The 18,446-nt window shown below is 35.7% G+C and overlaps 2 protein-coding genes across 4 annotated transcripts; one reads left to right on the forward strand and one right to left on the reverse strand.

The window, feature by feature from the left end:
• Positions 1-4,857, reverse strand: LOC120633134 (ribonucleoside-diphosphate reductase subunit M2). Of its 2 annotated transcripts, none has more exons than XM_039903262.1 (6): positions 4,707-4,857; positions 4,350-4,583; positions 3,654-3,889; positions 2,804-3,032; positions 1,742-1,960; positions 1-951 (listed from the first exon to the last, which is right to left on the reverse strand). In XM_039903262.1, the coding sequence occupies exons 1-6, from the start codon at positions 4,719-4,721 to the stop codon at positions 799-801; spliced, it is 1,086 nt and encodes a 361-aa protein (XP_039759196.1). In that variant the 5' UTR covers positions 4,722-4,857; the 3' UTR covers positions 1-798. The 2 variants fall into 2 exon arrangements, with proteins under 2 accessions (XP_039759196.1, XP_039759188.1); XM_039903254.1 differs by having other exon boundaries at positions 4,662-4,857.
• A 1,493-nt stretch (positions 4,858-6,350) lies between these two features.
• On the forward strand, positions 6,351-17,690 carry LOC120633455 (COP9 signalosome complex subunit 2). 2 transcript variants are annotated; one of them, XM_039903667.1, is made up of 9 exons: positions 6,351-6,540; positions 7,540-7,734; positions 8,509-8,634; positions 9,328-9,495; positions 9,987-10,013; positions 11,869-12,043; positions 13,571-13,709; positions 14,805-15,137; positions 16,725-17,690. In XM_039903667.1, exons 1-9 carry the CDS (start codon positions 6,487-6,489, stop codon positions 16,867-16,869), a joined length of 1,362 nt encoding a protein of 453 aa, XP_039759601.1. In that variant the 5' UTR covers positions 6,351-6,486; the 3' UTR covers positions 16,870-17,690. The 2 variants fall into 2 exon arrangements, with proteins under 2 accessions (XP_039759601.1, XP_039759609.1); XM_039903675.1 differs by lacking the exon at positions 9,987-10,013.
• The last annotated feature ends 756 nt before the right edge of the window (positions 17,691-18,446 follow it).

The raw sequence follows: 18,446 nt of genomic DNA on the forward strand, positions 1-18,446 counted from the left end.
GTTGCAAATAAAGATCATTTTATTGAATATATTACATATCAAAATTAAATTTATAATATCACAAAGATTCAAATTGAAAACATCATTAACTCAGATATCCTCGTAACATTTGATTCGAAATTACATACCTAATATTATTAGTTATTGCAAAATTAGTACTATTTATTTCTACACTTAACCTACATTCTTGAATCTTACATTAGACTTCTTATCTTATTAAATATAATAAAATGTAAGTTTATCTAAATTAAGTAAGTAGTGCTGATATAATATGACCTATATCAATTTAAATGACACTTCCTCTAAAATAATAATTGTTCTTGTATATTCCTCTTATAAAAATAGTATTGGCGATTTAAGTGATTACGCTTTTTCATTAAGTAGAAAAATGGGTGTTACTCATTATTAAAAAATTGTATTATTGTGTTCAATATAAATAAAATCATTTGCAATAGTCAACTGAAGTTATAGTTACAATGAAAAACAAAGTTACCTAACTTAATAAATGAAATCAGTTTCAGAAACGGACAGTTTATCGTCAATGCATATAAATAACGTTAACAAAAGTTACTTAGTGCAATATTAAAATACAGAGTTTGCAGTTTTTTGTCACTTAGTTTAGTTTTGTTTAAAATAATTCTCACTTTAAGACTTATTTGAAGTTAAATTTTTTAGCCAATCATGCAGTCATACCAGGTTCACTGGTAACATTTCAACGTTAAAGCAAGTCAGAATCATTACTAAAATGAAATTATCTAATACTGTCAGTCTTAGAACAAAAGTAGAGAAGTGCTAAAATCAAAATTCGGCGTCCAGTGTGAACACATTGTCCATTGGATTCGACATTACTCCCCATTTCTGGTACTCAGCAACTTTCTTTTCGAAAAAGTTTGTCTTGCCTTCCAGGGAGATGAGATTCATGAAGTCAAATGGGTTTTTGGTGTTGTAATGCTGTCAAAGAGAAAAAAAACAATTGTACAAATAGAAAAATAGGCGGTCCTACCTAGACAAATCATATATTATATAACTGTAATTGCTAAGGAAGTTCACATCAGTCCGAAGATCTTAAAGAAAGTGCTTTATAATTCCCCTTATAGGCAAACTCTTACTGTATAATCGGCGTCAAAAACACCGTCGAAGTAAAATTCCGCTTATCCTGTACGATTTTGATTTTGATACTTTCAGTCAAAAGCCCTAGTTAGTGAATTGACTGCTTTAACTGATACTAAATAAGATCCCCTTTACTCTTGAGTGTCAGTCCTAGTGCATCGAAACTAAAAACGACGCCAATAATGAAAATTTATTTCTTTTCTTTGTAGGTAACAATATAGGTGAAATTTTATCTAAATGTCAATCACAGTCATTTTTAACACAGTAAGAATTAAAGTTAAAAGCATATTCGAATTGGATCACATTGATGGGTTTAAACTCTATATACCAGTTAGATGAACTTACCACTTTCACACACATACACTTTTTAACTTCAGTGGAGATACAGAACGATGTCTTCGATTTCCGACATCGCACTAATCGTCTAGAAAACGGGGCTAAGTATGTCCCTTTAAACTGAGGCCAGTCAGGGCCCCTTTTCGCCCACACAATGTGATTATACTTACTGTGTGCTTAACTGTATTGTTGATTCCAATAGATCGCCAACTGTCTACGTGACACTGGGAGTCCGAGCCCTGCAAGTTTATGCAGGGCTGCCCTAAAAAAAACTTACTACTATAACTTAACTGACCTTTTCTCCAATAAGGTCAACCAGTAGCCTGTCAGCAACAAACTCAATGTACTCTGACATCAGTTCACAGTTCATGCCCAGTAGCCGCACTGGTAACGCATCAGTAAGAAACTCTTGTTCAATGACAACCGCATCTTTTATGACTTGCAACACACACTCCTTACTTGGCTTCTGTACTAGATGCTTGAACATGAGGCATGCAAAGTCTGTGTGTAAGCCCTGGAACAAAATCATACAAAATAGTTTTTGACCAGTTTCATCAATAACAGATCAGTTCAAAGTAATCCTTAAAATAGCATACTGATACACTTTAACACCTAAACAAATAAATAAAATTAAAATCTAGTCAACAAAACTGCCTTTATTTAAACAGTTTCAAAACAACATGTTTTTATTATATTACTTATAAACTTAAGGATTCATTTTAAATAGGGCTAAACAGATTATGACCAATAATATAAACTGGGCAAAAGTAATTCAGCTTATTCTGAAGGAAAACTGTCAATTTTAAATCAGAATGAACTCTAAACCAGGAAAATTATTTTAATACTGCTATAGGTATGTTTTACTGTATGGAAGTTAGTCATAAAACTTCCTGGATCACTCATACTGCTTATACTACCTTATACTTTATTCTTGAGACCTTTTGGGAAAAAAAACTTGTACTAGAATATGTAGCACTGAAAAACATTCATGTTCATCACACAAACATTTTCCAGTAACGGGAATCAAACCTTCCGCATTGTGTTTTACTGATATAAAATGAACACAATGCACATGGAATTAATAACTGTCTGTGAGAATATTATTTTCACAGATTTCAAGTTTAAATAAATGAATATAAGTACAACAATACACACATCATCAAGCATAGGTTGTGTTATGGGTATTAAGACAACTGATGAATATTTTTTACACATAATAAACAACCAGACACTATATATAAAACATTTATGTTCATCACACAAACATTTTTCATTTTTGGGATTCAAATCCACAGCCTTGTACAAAAGCAAGGGCGCTGCCCACCACAACAATCGGCCGTCAAACAAGTTTACAAACCTCATCTCGAGATATCAGTTCATTGCTGAATGTGAGTCCTGGCATGAGTCCCCTCTTCTTAAGCCAAAAGATAGAAGCAAAACTGCCAGAGAAGAAGATTCCCTCCACTGCAGCGAAGGCTACAATGCGCTCACCAAATGTAGCAGTCTTACTGGCTATCCATTGCAAAGCCCAATCTGCCTTTTTCTTTATACAGGGAAGGGTTTCAATTGCATTGAAGAGGAAGTCCCTATAAATGATTAAAAATTAATACAACATTATAATTGGCTAGTTTTCTCTATGTATGTGGATTACATATTGTATTTCATTGGGTTTTTTAAATTGGGTTTTTTAATGCATGGGTGGTTTCACTGACACCTGATAACATCTGCTACATAGAGTACTATATAGTTATAAATTTCATAATGACAAGATTGCTTGGAAGCAGTCAGTTTCACTTATCTCAAGATTTTTGATCTTATAAGAAATATTTACCCATACTTGCAAAAAAATTAATAAATATACTATGACAATATATGTCTATATTGTCATAGTATATTTATTACTTTATTTGCAAGTATGGAATCTATGGCAGTTTGCAGGTATGCCATCTAGCCCCATAGTAATTGTAGTTTGTGTTATTGGTACTAAATATTTATAAATCTACATAAATTCAAAATAAAGATAGATGCCCAGACACCTGAGAAACATTCATGTTCATCACACAAACATTTACAAGTTGTGGGAATCGAACCTGTCTTGGACTCTGAAAGCAGAGTCACTGCCCACTGCAGTCTGCACTGTATCTTTTGGAGGATAGGAAAAACCCAACAATAATTTGACTGATGATACATAAATCTAACTAAATTACCTTTCTTTAGGATCCCTTATGTAAGTGTCAATGAGCAATGAATACATTTCTGAATGTACATTCTCCATAGCTATCTGGAACCCATAGAAGCACCGAGCTTCTGTGACCTGCACTTCTTGGGAGAAGCGCTCCACTAGGTTTTCGTTAACAATACCATCAGAAGCAGCGAAGAAGGCAAGGACATGCTTGATAAAATGCTTCTCACAGTCTTTCAGAGTTTCCCAATCATTTAAGTCCTAATGAAAAAAAATAACTTGTTAGTGAACCAGTATGGAATTTTCACCAATATAAGTGTAAAACCTGTATCAATAGTAGTAAACAATATTAGTGCTGTGAGATACTACAGCAGAAATATTGTTTCAAATTGCAAGTAGTAAGTGGATCTGTTTAGAGAAAAAAAATCAATTTTATGTCAGAAACAACTTAATACAGAAAGTTTCTATATTTCTATTAGAAACTTGTGTGTCATTATCAACAGCCTAAAACAGTCAACTGAAACCTCTTCCAATAAGAGGGTTGGCCCAGAATTACCATGCTGGGCAGAAAGGTTGGTGGTTTGGTTGGATAAATGATATTAGTAGCACAGAGGATTTGGTAGTAGAAGAACTGCTGTTTCATTCCCTTACAATATATTAACTCTAAAAGTAAAGCCAGAAGATTAGGGACTAAGTAAATATCCTTTAAAGGTTACTGTACCTTTGACAGATCAACTTCTTCAACAGTCCAGAAGGAAGCCTCCGCTTTTTTGTACATCTGCCATATATCGGGGTATTGAATTGGGAATATGACAAATCGCCGAGGATTCTCTCTCAGCAGGGGCTCCAACTGAGGGTCAAACTTCTGTTTGTCGGCTTCCTTTTCTATTTCCATTTTCTCGATCTGAACTTTGTCGTTACCGTTTCGTAGAGCGAGTACGTTTTTGACAGGAGACTGCACAAAGATTTTATCGAATAAATATTTAATTAATCAAGAATTATAAGCAGAAATTGGAACAAGAGTAAAACTAACCTTAATGTGTACATTATTTAATCCGGTATGAAGGTTTTCTTTGCCATTAATGTGGGCCATTGTAGAAACAGTTGTTAACAAAACACAAACAATTAGATATAAATTCAGGTACTAATAATTCAAAAGATGTACACCCGTCGTGCTCTCAGTAAGGTGGAACGAAACTTACGCGGCGAATTGGTAAACAACTGACGGAAGTGGCAACCAAAACGCGCTCAAATTTCTAGCGGGAAATCAATTTCGTTCAAAAATCTTAATAAACTGATTGTGATAAATTTGCTCTTTACACAACTGAATACTCCCAAAAATAACTGAGTATTAAAATTATATGAACACTTTTAATTGAAATATCATTTGATCCCACAAATTTTAAAATTAAATGTTTGGAGTGTTTTATTTAAGTATACAATTTCACACAGGTTAATAAACTTATTTCTGAACTAATAGCGTATGTCAAAGTCAACCAATCGTTGGTGTTCCAAAACCGCGGGAAACATTAATTTGATAAATAAGTTCAATAATTCATATGTCTGCTACAGTTCTGATTAACTTTCTTACTTAACGCACAATAAATATCATATTAGGTGAAAATTCTATGTTAATAATGTGTTTTGATATAATTAAACATTTGCCGCTCAAAATAACCTAAATATGGCCCTATTCTATTGGTTTATAATGTTACCAATCAGATTCTTTAACCTTGTAAGGATTTTAAGGATGTTCTGTTGTGAAACTATCGATAATTTGACTCGATAGTTGCTCCCGAAAACTTTTCAGTCCATCGATAGTACTATTAAACGTATGCTAAGTTCTAACTATCCATACTTTCAAAACTTTTAGCTTTAAGAGCAATACTCTACCTGCTACCTTTAGTAGACCGGTTTAAATAAATAAACATTAGACTTTTATTCTGATTATTCTTCTGGCACCGCATTGTGTGAACCGGCCGTCACGAACTGAAAATATTAAGAACTGCACAACCAATATGATATGATACATCATTGATGTTTAAAATTAAACGTCGTGAAACAAATCTTGACGATGTAAACATATGTCTCATAGTAAAAGACTAAAGGCTATTAACTTATCTCTTAACGGAAAAAAAACAAAGAATTCACGTTATAAATAATTGCTTGAACGGTGACGGAAAACATCGTTAGGAAGGTGTAAGTGAAGGACTACGGACTAAATATTGGATAGAAGCAGACGATGCTTAATTTCATGATTTATTTTCATAATAGGTATTTATGAAAATAAAGCTAAATTTACTTTGCAAAACGCAGGAGAATCTGTATGGTGTTATTTATAATTTCTTCAATATCACAATGAATAATTGTTTATAATAGTTGACGTCCTCTGGACTCTTGGGGATGCTCCGGTTTCGGAGCGAAACGTACGTAGAGGGTACACTGCCGAAAATCTGTTTGGTGTGGAGAATATAGATAGAAGAAATTATAACAACAGACTTACCTCTGCATCATACGCGGTTAAAAAGATACGTATATTGAGATCTTCTTTGGTTCTAAAGAACAGTTGGTTAGTGCGAGGCTAAATAGAAAAAGAGCCATACAGCCAAAGAGTATACAAACCATATGGTACTTATAATCAGGATCTAAAGGTAGAACCCAAAGCAAAAAAGCCAGTTTATAAACTAAAAATGCCAATGTCAAAATTGGCATGAATTGACAACAAAGCCGACAATTTGTATTTCTTGCTTTGGGCTCTTGAATTTTGTTCAAAAGGTTCTAATTAAACTAAAAAGACACAAATATATATATATTAGGCATTTAGTGGTTTTATTTGTTTTGTCTGCTGATTGCTGAAAATGTCGGATAATGACGACGACTATATGTGCGAAGAAGAAGAGGACTACGGATTGGTACATATTGTTATTATCATATTTTATGAATTTTACGTGATTACAATTGCATCTGTATGTTGACGGCTTTTGCTTTAGCAATGTTTTGTGTTTCAAAGAAAAAATAATTAATGAATACAGTTTCAAGTTCCTTTTGTGCTAGGAAACATTGTAGGTTAGTTTACTAGTGTATGGACAAAGTTCTATACCTACTAATATTTAAAAAAAAATTGCAAATAAAATAACTATAAATAAAGGAATAACATCCAATATAGAATAAGTAAATAACCATTATGTATCTGTTTAATCAGTTACAGGCATAACTGACATAATACAATTCCTTGGGCAGTATGTAATCCATATTAATAAATCTATATTGTAATGGACTTTATTACTTATGATAACCTGGGATTGTAGATTTGAATTGTATTGACATCTATTTTTTATGCTACTAGGTAACTTATAAATTCCTGCTCTGTGTTTATATCTATCATATTATTATGCATTATAACACTTCTCATTGTGGGAGGCGACCCATACCCTGTAGTGGGTCGATAATGGGTTGATATGATGACGATAAGGCAACTTCTCTCGAAAACCTACCATGCGCTGCAAAACCTAAGTAAACCTTAACACTTAAATAAGTACAGAATGTCTTGTAACTTATTCATAACTCATAAGCTTTTAATGCCTTTTCAAAATTTACTTTTAATTTCAGCTATTTTGCTTAGTGATTTGAGTGCAAAACGGACTTTTATTTTTTCATATCAAGCATCATGTACAAATGCTATTTTGTTTTTGCTACGAGATTATGGCTCACTTGCTTGTAAAATGTCTTGTCTCCAGTTAAATCATTTGGTCACCAGTAAAATTGTTATGTCCCAAGTTAAGTCATTTTGTCCCCAGTTAATCATTTTGTCCCCAACTAAGTCATTTAGTGCTCAGCTAAGTCATTTTGTCGCCAGTTAAGTCCAAGTCTCAGTCAATCTTTGCTTCATTAAAAATTATCACTATTTTCAGGAGTACTCAGAAGACAGCAACTCAGAGCCAGATGTAGACCTAGAGAACCAATATTATAACAGCAAGGCTTTAAAAGAGGATGAGCCCCAGGCAGCACTGCTTAGTTTCCAGAAGGTTCTGGAGTTAGAGGGAGGAGACAAAGGAGAGTGGGGCTTCAAGGCTCTGAAACAGATGATCAAGATTAACTTTAAATTGGTAACTGCGTATTTATGTTTTTTGTCTGGCTTTGTACTCAAACAATGAACTGAAAACTGAAATCATTTATAGCCATTAGTTCAGATTGGCTTTATTTATGATAATCTTGTACAATTTTATATCCCAATATTAGAATAGTATCAGACATTCAGAAAGTACCCCAATTGACACATTGTGTTCTTATTGGTTTTAGTCACCCATTCTGACCCACTGTTATCTTAGTCTGTGCATTTTCGTGATTTTTTTCTTCGAATTCAAATCTTTCTTGTAACCAACAGTGAATATGTTCTTATAAGTATTGTACTAACAATTATTCTTTCCTTAATTGAGTAATGTTAGGGCATGTTATATGGTGAACTGGATATTGTATGAACAGCTCTTTATTTACAAATATTCATAATATAATGGCATGGGCAGTGTAAATTTTGCATTGTCTTGGAAACTTCGATAAAAAGAAAATTGGTTGTTTATTAAAACAAAGTGTTAACTTTTTAAATAAATAATATACTACGACAATACACACATCGCCATCTAGCCCCTAAGTTTATGAAAAATAAACATTGAAAAATAAACTTCTAATATACATATAAACACACAGCCACTGACAAATATTCATGTTCGTCACACAAACATTTTTCCAGGCGTGGGAAACAAAGCCACAGCCAACACACAAAGTGTCAACAGTCCAACTCAGAAAGCAGGGTCGTTACCTATTGCGCCAGTTGGCAGTCTCTTTCTATACTCTCCTGTTAATAGTTGTTATATCTTTGCCAGAGCAACTTCACGGAAATGATGGCGAGGTACAAGCAGTTACTCACGTACATCAAGAGTGCAGTCACTAGGAATCACTCTGAGAAATCAATCAATTCTATTTTAGACTATATTTCAACATCAAGAAATGTAAGTTTTATCTTGTAGACTAAAGTTAATTAAACATCCCTCGGATTGTGCTGTATGCATTGCTGCCTTCGATTATTTATCGATGATTCGATCATATATGATTTTGATAATCTCCCTGGCTCAGCGGTAAGTGCTGTGGTTGGAGATCTCGGGTTCGAATCCTGGCAGAGGGAATTTTTGATTTTAAAATTTCTGAACTACTCTGGTCTCTTCTGGTGGGAGGCTTTGGCCGTGGCTAGTTACCTCCCGGCCAAACCTGACGAAAGGCCCTGATAAAAGCGTGCCGCTAAGCATTTTAGCGTTCCGGTACGATGTAGCGTAGAAACCGATTAGGGTTATGGGCTTAATACAACTGTACTGATAAGTACAGAGTTATCTTTTTTTACAGAAAGCTGAATCCATCAATCATTAAATTTTAACTATAAAAATTTTTATAAAAAAAATATTACTTGCAATGTAATGAACACTGATAATATACGCAAAGTAATGCTTGTATTCTGAACAAAATTACGTACATTTGCATTTGTGCTTTGATTTTTATTTCTGCCACCATTTTTCTTGAAAATATTTCGTTAATTTTATGCATTAAAATTACATTTAACTAAACTGTAAAGGCAGTTGGATATTTTATAATTTTTCAGGCAGTGAAGAGTAGAATACTGAAAAAATATATATATATATTATTATTTACAGATGGAATTGTTGCAAGATTTCTATGAAACAACATTAGAAGCACTAAAAGATGCAAAGAATGACAGGCTGTGGTTTAAAACCAACACTAAACTAGGAAAGCTTTACTACGATCGCGGCGATTTTAATAAACTAGCCAAAATATTAAAACAGCTACACCAAAGTTGTCAGGTACGTTATATACTTTTTCAATGATTTCAAGCCTTGATTTAAGACATTTAATAAGAAATAAGAAAGAATTGTTCATTCAATTCACTTTTGTGTATCAAAACCGCAATGTTAAAATGTAAAATAGTTACTTAGATAACAGCTATCCTCATAAAGTATAGTAAAATAGTTTCGGAGGGATTTTTGTAATTTTAACTTCATTAGATTAAAAAAGGCGTCTCAGTCACTTTTTTGGTTTCTTTTACATGAAAAGGGAAATATTGTTTATATTTAGAATATAAACTTTACATACATACCATTTGTCTGAATCGAATGTTATGTATGTAAAGTTTATATGGGCCTTTTCAAAAATAGACCTAGACGGATTCGCTTCCGTACACCGTCATAGTTCGTAATTAAAATCCTCATATTGCATTGGATACAAATTGTATTCGTGCGTAACATACCACAATTGCTATACCTTCTTGTCCTTCAAGATAAATTAATTTTGGCAGTTACCCAAGACTTGCGGACTGGAAGAGGTTCGTACGAGTTTTTATAGTTTTTGAAAACGAATTTCGATGTCGAAATCATTCACACATCCAAGTCAGCGCCACCTAGTGAAAAGTTTTTTTAAATAAAAAACGATACTAAGTACTACATATTAACAACAATAATAAATAGTTCCATTCTTTTCTGACTATAATGTTGAAGCTCACGAAATTCATCTAGTTTTTCAAGATGTGCTAATTTGTACGTGCTAAACAAAGGTCAACGAATGAGAGAGAGTTCATAAAAGAAAGTTGTTTTTTTTTTGCATGCGGTTGTCTTTTCACTCGCATGTAATAACGACAGACATTTTTATATACAGGGTTACACAAAAAATACTATAAAGCTCTCGACCAGGTAGTTCCTATAATTAAAACTAACAACTTTTGTTCTACGTCTTTTCCAAATTCAGTATTAATTTATTTCATACTGAAAGTTGAACATTTTAAAGAATTTAACTGTTATATCCTTTTAAACATAGGTTAGTGTAGCCTAGTTGTGACAGCTGAAAGATTTCTGTTGTTGAGCAACTTATGTCTCAGAGCACTGTTAATAATAGTTACTTGAGAGTCTGAGTGGTTCTGAAATCTCACCCTCCTCTGAGAAAGGAGGCGTGCGCCTAACCTCATCTTGAACTCAGTCAGTGGCGTGCACATAGTTTAAGGGTAGGCATAAAGCAGGAAGATGGCATAAAATGGAAAATCCTCCTACTGTAAGAGTTATACCAAGAAATTAGGGTAGCCAGTGCTTTTACGAATGTATGAAGTGCACGCCACTGACCTCAGCGTATTAATCTCAGTGCTGAGCTTATACTCTACGCACTGATTGAGAAAGAGTGCTTTGCCAATGGCTATCACACTAGTGGGCTACCGGGCCCGGTTTCAACTCCTGTTGGGCCAGCATGGGCATCGAGAGAAACTTATATCTTCCCATCATAGATACGAGAAACGGGTAGTGATAATTTTCTCGTTACGCGTATGCGAGCCCTACTGAGATTTCTGAAATTTTGTGACCAAGGCCCGAATCGAAATCCAATATTTCATCGTCTGTGGTCACCAAATGCTGATTACGGGGCCATTGAGGTAGTTACTAGACTTAAGAGGGTTATTTTATTACACCGTGTCGAGTCCCGGGCATATTAAATCGAATATAACAAGGCTACAAGCCGTCACTGTCCTGGCGTTTAGAAGTGAATATTTGACAATGTCCGAACGCAGCACGGAAGAGTGTTAATATTGTGGTGGGACGTAGGCCGAACCGTGCAATAGTCGAGCGTCGCACGGCCTCGAAATGGGCACGATTCATCCAAATGGTACGTTAAGTTTTAAATCTTCGGACCTGGGCTACGTTCATCTCAAACCAAACACGGCCCGGTCTAATAAAATCATCCCAATAAGGCTGTACCTTCAAGAGCGAAAGTATCGTGATTCGCGACGATATATTTAATTTACTTAAATGGAATTGGATGGCATAGTGAGTCTAAGGCCGCACATCTCACTCGTTAATAAGCAGCCTAACGAGACAGTTATAAAACCAATCAGTAAGATGATCTGGTAGCTCGTTGAGTCCAATAGTGAGGGGTGAGCCTAATGAAGATGATGACGACTCTTCCAAGTTCTCACGTTACCACTTTACTCACTAACCATCATTGTGTTCTCTGTATTACCTAACTTTTCTAACAGTTGCCAATCGCTGGCATTTAATTCACAATGTAAGTAGGTTTAAGAAGGCTAGAACGTAAAGACTGGTGAAAAAATGGAATGGAGACGATCGGTTGGCAACTGTAAGAAAAATAACAGAATACGGCAGATAGCATTCGACTTGTGAACGAACAGAACATTATTGCAGACAGACGAAGGTGAAGACGACCTCAAGAAAGGGACGCAGCTGTTAGAGATATACGCGCTCGAGATACAGATGTACACGGCGCAGAAGAATAATAAGAAGCTCAAATTGCTGTACGAACAGTCGCTGCACATCAAATCTGCCATACCCCACCCGCTCATCATGGGCGTTATTAGAGGTAAATCCGTGTGAAATTACACTATATTTTTATTCTTGTAGGATTATATTTTGCAGTAATCAAAAAAAAATATAGTCCCCCAATCCGCACTGGGCCAGCGTGGTGGACTACGGCCTAAACCCCTTCTCACTGTGGGAGGAGACCCGTACCCGGTACTGGGTTGATTTGGTGAAGATCAGTTAAATGACATTACAGGTAAATATATTTATATTTAACTGTAATGTTTTTTGCACGTATATTCCTATTTTTGACGTTCCTCGTTGGACTGGAGTTTATTTGATCCGTTCGCTTTTTCCTAAAGCTTGCCCGCATTGCGAAAATTTACGCGCGATTTTTACACCGCATACGGTATTCCGACGAATACGCACTGCGAATTAATTTCCGATTTAAAAGTTATTTTTAGGGGTAACGGTATTTATGTACGAATAAACTGAATTATCCACTTAAAATCATGCTTACAAAACTCGTTTACAAAATTGACACAAAACTTTTTTCGTTATCAAAAATTATGAAGCGACATAACATAAAATATTTAACACCGTTTGCTGTGTGGTTACGTCAGTTCAGAATAAATTGGCCTAGCTATTCTTTGCTTACGAAGTAGGCAGGAGCGTCCTCCGTAGTAGCATCCAATGCGATCACCGACTTTAGAGGCTAAACAATGGGGCCCTCATGTTAATAATTAATCAAACAGACTCAGTTCTGCTGCCTATGGAGTAAAGAAGATACGCCACATGACAGATATAGAAACTGCTAGGCTAGTCTATTTTAGTTTTTTTCACAACATTGTGTCATATAGAATGCAGAAAAAGGCTGTTCGTGCGATCTATAAAATGGGTCAAAGAGAGTCATTGAGAGATAAATTTAAAGATGTTAAAATAATTATGTTAATACTAGCTGTTGCCCGCGCCTTCGTCTGCGTTTGATTTTGTTTTTTGATGTGGCATTAAATTTAGTTGTAGATCTAAAAAAATAAAGTATTCAGTATCGCTAAGTCTTAAATGAGGGGTTTGCTGCTGTCTGCTGAGGAGTTCTGTCCTCTATCTCCAACCACAGTTTTGGCAAAATTAAACACATATTATAACCTCTATAGTACAAAATAAGTATTTAAATAGGTTATAATATGTCGGAGTTATGGTGTAAAATCGTCAAATACTCATCCCCTCTCCCAAAGGAACCGAGCTTAATGTCGGGATAAAAAGTTCCCTATTTTACTTCTAACACTTCAAATAATATGAATACAAAGTTTTATGAGGATCGCTTAAGTAGTTTTTGTGTGAAAGCGTAACAAACAAACTTACTTTGACATTTATAATATTAGTATTAGTAGGGATGTGGTGATTGTGGGACCCTTCCATTGGGAGAGGCCGTTAGTCCAGCAGTGCAATGTTATAGGTTATTGATAATGACAGTATATTCGTGCGAAATTCATAGGCACCGCATCGCGCGAAATTTGTATCAAACCGGTTTTTTTTGTTCGAGACAATTCCGTTAATGGTAGTTAAAAGTTAAAACGTTAACTTTCAGAATGCGGCGGTAAGATGCATTTGCGCGAAGGGGAATTTGAGAAGGCGCATACGGACTTCTTCGAGGCGTTCAAAAACTACGACGAGTCCGGCAGTCCGAGGAGGACAACTTGTCTGAAATATTTAGTTTTAGCTAATATGTGAGTACATGGAATATATTCTTGGCATTACCTACGTTCGACTCAATAACTAATCTTGATATAGATTATTTGGCACGAATCTGCGTTGAAAAAAGGCGACTTTTAGTCATTTTGCTAGAACTGAGATTCTGACTTGTCCTTTTAGCAAAAAGAACTCGGAAACCGGAGACGGAATGAGACCAAAATGTCATAAACGCAACGCACGCAACAGCTTCTGTGTTATACGAATGAATGAATGAATATACTTTTATTGCACAAAAAGTATTATTGTACAATTTATGCAACTGTTACGTTATGAGTGCCTGCTTAACTGACCTAATTTTTGATACGAGGATTGCCGGGTGGTTCGTGGTATAAATTGCTATACGTCCATCAAACCTGTTTAACTGCTGGCTCTGAATTGCCTTCATAACTGGGGCGTATCATTATGCCGTATGTATTATCAGAGTAGCTAAGAATAAGTTTATTTCAATTAACAGTTACACAGTAAAAATAGTACAAAATGAGGCGAACATAAGGTAATGTGTATCATGAAACCCATATTCGATAATACTGCTATAGTTCAAGACTGAGTCGCAGTTATTATCGCGCATCTCTGGAGCGAGAACCATACACTTAAATTAAATCTAGTTAGATGAATAAAAATATAAACCTAAAAACCTTTTGAATTAAATTCAATTGAAAGCATTGATAAACTCTAATTTTTTTTTCTCTCTCTTTTTCTACATTTACATAAATTCATACATAAGATTTTTTTTTCTTTTAATAGAAATAATTGTACTTAAAAAATTAAATATGAGTGTGTGCGTGCGCGTATGTGTATGTGAGTGTGGGTGTGGATGAGGTTGAGGGTGTGATTGTTTTCAGTCTCATCATAAGTTAGGTTAAGAAGACAATTCGTTAATTTAATTTTATATTTTCGTGATGTAAATGGATATTTTTTTATTAATTTTGCATTGAACATATAAAGTACGAGTGACGACCAGCTAATGCGGTTCTGCGTGGTTCAACTTGACAAATCCTATCAAACCTACGTTTATTTTTAACAAACTCAGAATCAAAAGAACAGATAGATGAATAAAATATATATTACAGGTTAATGAAATCTGGGATCAACCCGTTCGACTCTCAAGAGGCGAAACCCTACAAAAACGACCCTGAGATCCTGGCGATGACCAACCTCGTGCAGGCCTACCAGAACAACGACATCAACGACTTCGAGTCCATCCTCAAGCACAACAGCTACAACATCATGGACGACCCGTTCATCCGCGAACACATCGAGGACCTGCTGCGGAACATCCGCACCCAGGTGCTCATCAAGCTCATCGGCCCCTACACCAGGATACACATACCGTTCATCTCCAAGGAGCTGAACATCGATGAGAAGGAAGTCGAGAATCTATTGGTCACGTGTATTTTGGATAAGTAAGTTCATTTTTTTTAATTCCACTGCCAAGTTAGCCCTCGACTGCAATCTGACCTGGTAGTAAGTGATGCAGTCTAAGCGGGCTAATCTGTCAAGGAGTATGGTAGTGATACAACTAATCTGTTTCAACGTGACATCGCACTCGAACACTAAATCGCTAAACGGCACGTTTTTGACGAGGGGGTGGTAACTAGCCACGGCCAAAGCCAGACGAAAGTAGAGAAAATTCCCAAATTGCTTGCCCCCTGCTGAAATTCACAGCGCTCACCGTTGCGCCAGGGAGGTCGTCAAAGTTCATTTTTTATTTAAGCAATTAAATATCACATGTTTTAACGGCGAAGGAAAATATCATGAATAATGCATGCAAGTTCTCAATAATATTAGATCGTGTGGTCATTAACTTTTCAATATACTGGGCTTTTAGGAGACGGCCATGTATGTATTATATATGTGAAAATAAAATTCCAGAGGGATTTTTAAAAACCCAATATATAAAAAAAAGTAAACGTTCCCAAGGGCGTGAGGTAGGCACAAAAAAAAGTGTGTGAATTTTTATTTGAATTTATGAACAGATTAAGACGGGAATCAGATATTGTATAATGAAAAGATAACAAATTTGAGCCACAAATAAAAAAAAACATACAACCTCTCCTTTTTGTAAGTTGCTTAATAGCGACTGTTTATTAAAAAAAAAAAAAAATTATTTGTATTATTAAATACAAAATACAAAAATGTTGATCATATAGCGTAGCGAAGCGTCGCCACGACCTATTTCGCCACGCCAACAATCATGTTTACCCTCCTATAGATGTTTCACATCAAAAGCTCTACTGCTCAGTGGGTAGGACTTCGACTTCACTTTTGGTAGAGGTGTTGAGATTCGAACTCGCCCCGTTCGAATCTCAACACCTCTAACTTTTCTAAGTTAGGGGGTGTTTATAAAAATTTTAGAATTATGAATTTTATGTAACCTAGTATATTGAACTGTAAGTTTTTTCTTACTTCTAATGTTTAAATTATTGCAGTCACATTTTTTCTTGAATTTAGAAATGTTTTTATGAACGTACATTAAATTTTCAAATATTTTATAACATGCAACATTCAAAGTACCTTCTCAAATCTATCTATATACTCGTATATAAAAGAGAAAACGTGTGGGTATGTTCCGTATAGGCTCCGAAACGGCTGGACCGATTTCAATAAAACTTTCAAGGAATCTCCGGATTGACCTGGCGAGTAATCCTGTAAAGTTTGGTGACGATCGGAGCACTCCTATTTTTGAACTGTCAAATACAGCTTTTATTTACTATGATGATAATATTCTATTTTTGGGTGTACATGGGTGTAGATAATTATCTTCACCCGCTCGAGAAGAGAATAGAAGAGAATGAATACGAAGAGAAATAAATGATTTAATATATTATGAGACTTAAATTAAAAATTTAATGATGTAAGTTTATTGTTTAAGTAAAATAAGGCGAAATCTAACCCGTCGAAGCGGGCTGGGTACGCTAGTATAATTATAAATGAAGATTAGTTTTTGTATTTATTTGTAACTTGAACCAACGATGTGATGTCCCTTGCAGCACGATCAGCGGGCGCATCGACCAGGTGAACTCGGTGCTGGAGCTGGCGTCGGGCGCGCGCGGCGCGGCGCGCTACCAGGCGCTCGACAAGTGGACCGCGCAGCTCGCGGCGCTACACCTCGCGCTGGCCAACAAGATGGCGTAGACACGCGCACGCCAACTAAACAAACTATTAGCCCTAGTTCAGACATGCGGAAACCGCGCGTTTACGAATCGCGCGGTTCGAACCCGCAAAATTGTGATGCTATTCAGACACCTGCGGTTATTATGCGATTTTCGTGCGGAGACAACGTCTGTTTGAAAATGGCGGTCGACGAAGAAGTGAAAAAAGAAAAGAAAAAGGCGGTTTTGGGTGCATCCAATATTAAGTGACCTACTAGTGCATGGTCAGTTCGTAACGTTATATCTCAATCTGAGAATATACGATAAAAAAAAAAGCTCGGTTCTTGATCATTTTATTTAAGTAATCTTCACACTGAAGATCATATATTGCAGGTCTCTTCTCCTTTTCTTCAATAAATAGTTCAGTGCCGAAACGGTCCATGGCGATTTCACGAGCTGTGACGTGCTAACCGCGCGGTATCCGCAACGCAACTGAACGCAAAGGAAAGACTCCATAGTAATACAAACGCACGGGAGCAGCGTGATTCTATTTTCTGGCGGTTGGGTTTCGGTAACCGCGCGGTTATGTCTGGACGATAACTTATAACTCATATAAATAATACCCGCGCGATTTCCATGCGATTCTATAATAGAGCGGTTCCCGCCGTGTCTGAACTAGCGCTTAAACGTATCCCCGTTTTCACTAACGACGAACAAGACAGTGCCTCGATAAGTATCTAAGGAAATTTATGCCGACTTTCACCAAACCTAAGAAACTCTTAAATCAGATGCCTAACTAATTGGGTGATTAAAGATTTTAAACTAAGATTTTCGTGGTCAATCAACATTTGAGTCCCGTCGTGACCACGATCCATGCAACTGGGTCGAAATATCTTTGAACCGTTGAACTATATTTAAGAATTGGGTGATGTGTAGAGGAAAAAAACGTTTCACCAACTCTTAGACGATGACAAGTTTAGGGGACTCTTAAAACTGACAGTTGACAGATGAAAAAACAAAATTTTTTTTTTTTTTAAATAACCATAAATCCATTCGAAAAATTAAAATATGATAATACAAACACAAAAAACCACACAAATTCAATTCAAATTCAGAAATTCTTTATTTATGTAGGCCTATCACAGACACTTATGAAGCTTTTATACACATATGTTTACATAATTGTAATAGGATGGTGATAACTTCGTTCGCAATCTTAAACCTAAAGCTACGTGGGTTCCAAACGCACCATGTGGCAAGAACTATAGACAAGTTAGGTTATATGAGGTGCCCAGTTAATATCGATTGGTGAAAGTTAAATGTATGCCTAGGAATCTACTTTGATAAGAACTTACTTATCCGTCGTTGGTGAAAACGGGCATAAGTGTCCTGGGACTCCAGTGTAGGTTGGATTCTTTTCGTTTAACTACGTCCAATTGTGTTCTCACTACGAAGTCTCTACATGTGTGGCATTTGCCGTTAACTACGCGCGCGTGTGTGACCTCAAGCAGTATAATAAAAGAAAATGGTGACTAAGTGATCTATAAATTAAGCTTGAACCACTGGATGGATTAGGCTCGAATTTGGCATACAGTTTTGTGTGTAGGCGTTCGCTAAGGA

Source organism: Pararge aegeria, chromosome 2 (assembly GCF_905163445.1).
Source record: "Pararge aegeria chromosome 2, ilParAegt1.1, whole genome shotgun sequence".
Classification (NCBI taxonomy): domain Eukaryota; kingdom Metazoa; phylum Arthropoda; class Insecta; order Lepidoptera; family Nymphalidae; genus Pararge; species Pararge aegeria.

Coding starts and splice junctions, on each gene's coding strand:
- LOC120633455 (XM_039903667.1), top strand. CDS start 6,487: ATGTCGGATAATGACGACGACTATATGTGCGAAGAAGAAGAGGACTAC. Junction 6,541..7,539: donor AAGAAGAGGACTACGGATTG/GTACATATTGTT, acceptor CACTATTTTCAG/GAGTACTCAGAAGACAGCAA. Junction 8,635..9,327: donor ATATTTCAACATCAAGAAAT/GTAAGTTTTATC, acceptor TATTATTTACAG/ATGGAATTGTTGCAAGATTT.
- LOC120633134 (XM_039903254.1), bottom strand. CDS start 4,721: ATGGCCCACATTAATGGCAAAGAAAACCTTCATACCGGATTAAATAAT. Junction 4,584..4,661: donor TAAATAATGTACACATTAAG/GTTAGTTTTACT, acceptor ATCTTTGTGCAG/TCTCCTGTCAAAAACGTACT. Junction 952..1,741: donor TTGACCTTATTGGAGAAAAG/GTCAGTTAAGTT, acceptor TCTCTTTGACAG/CATTACAACACCAAAAACCC.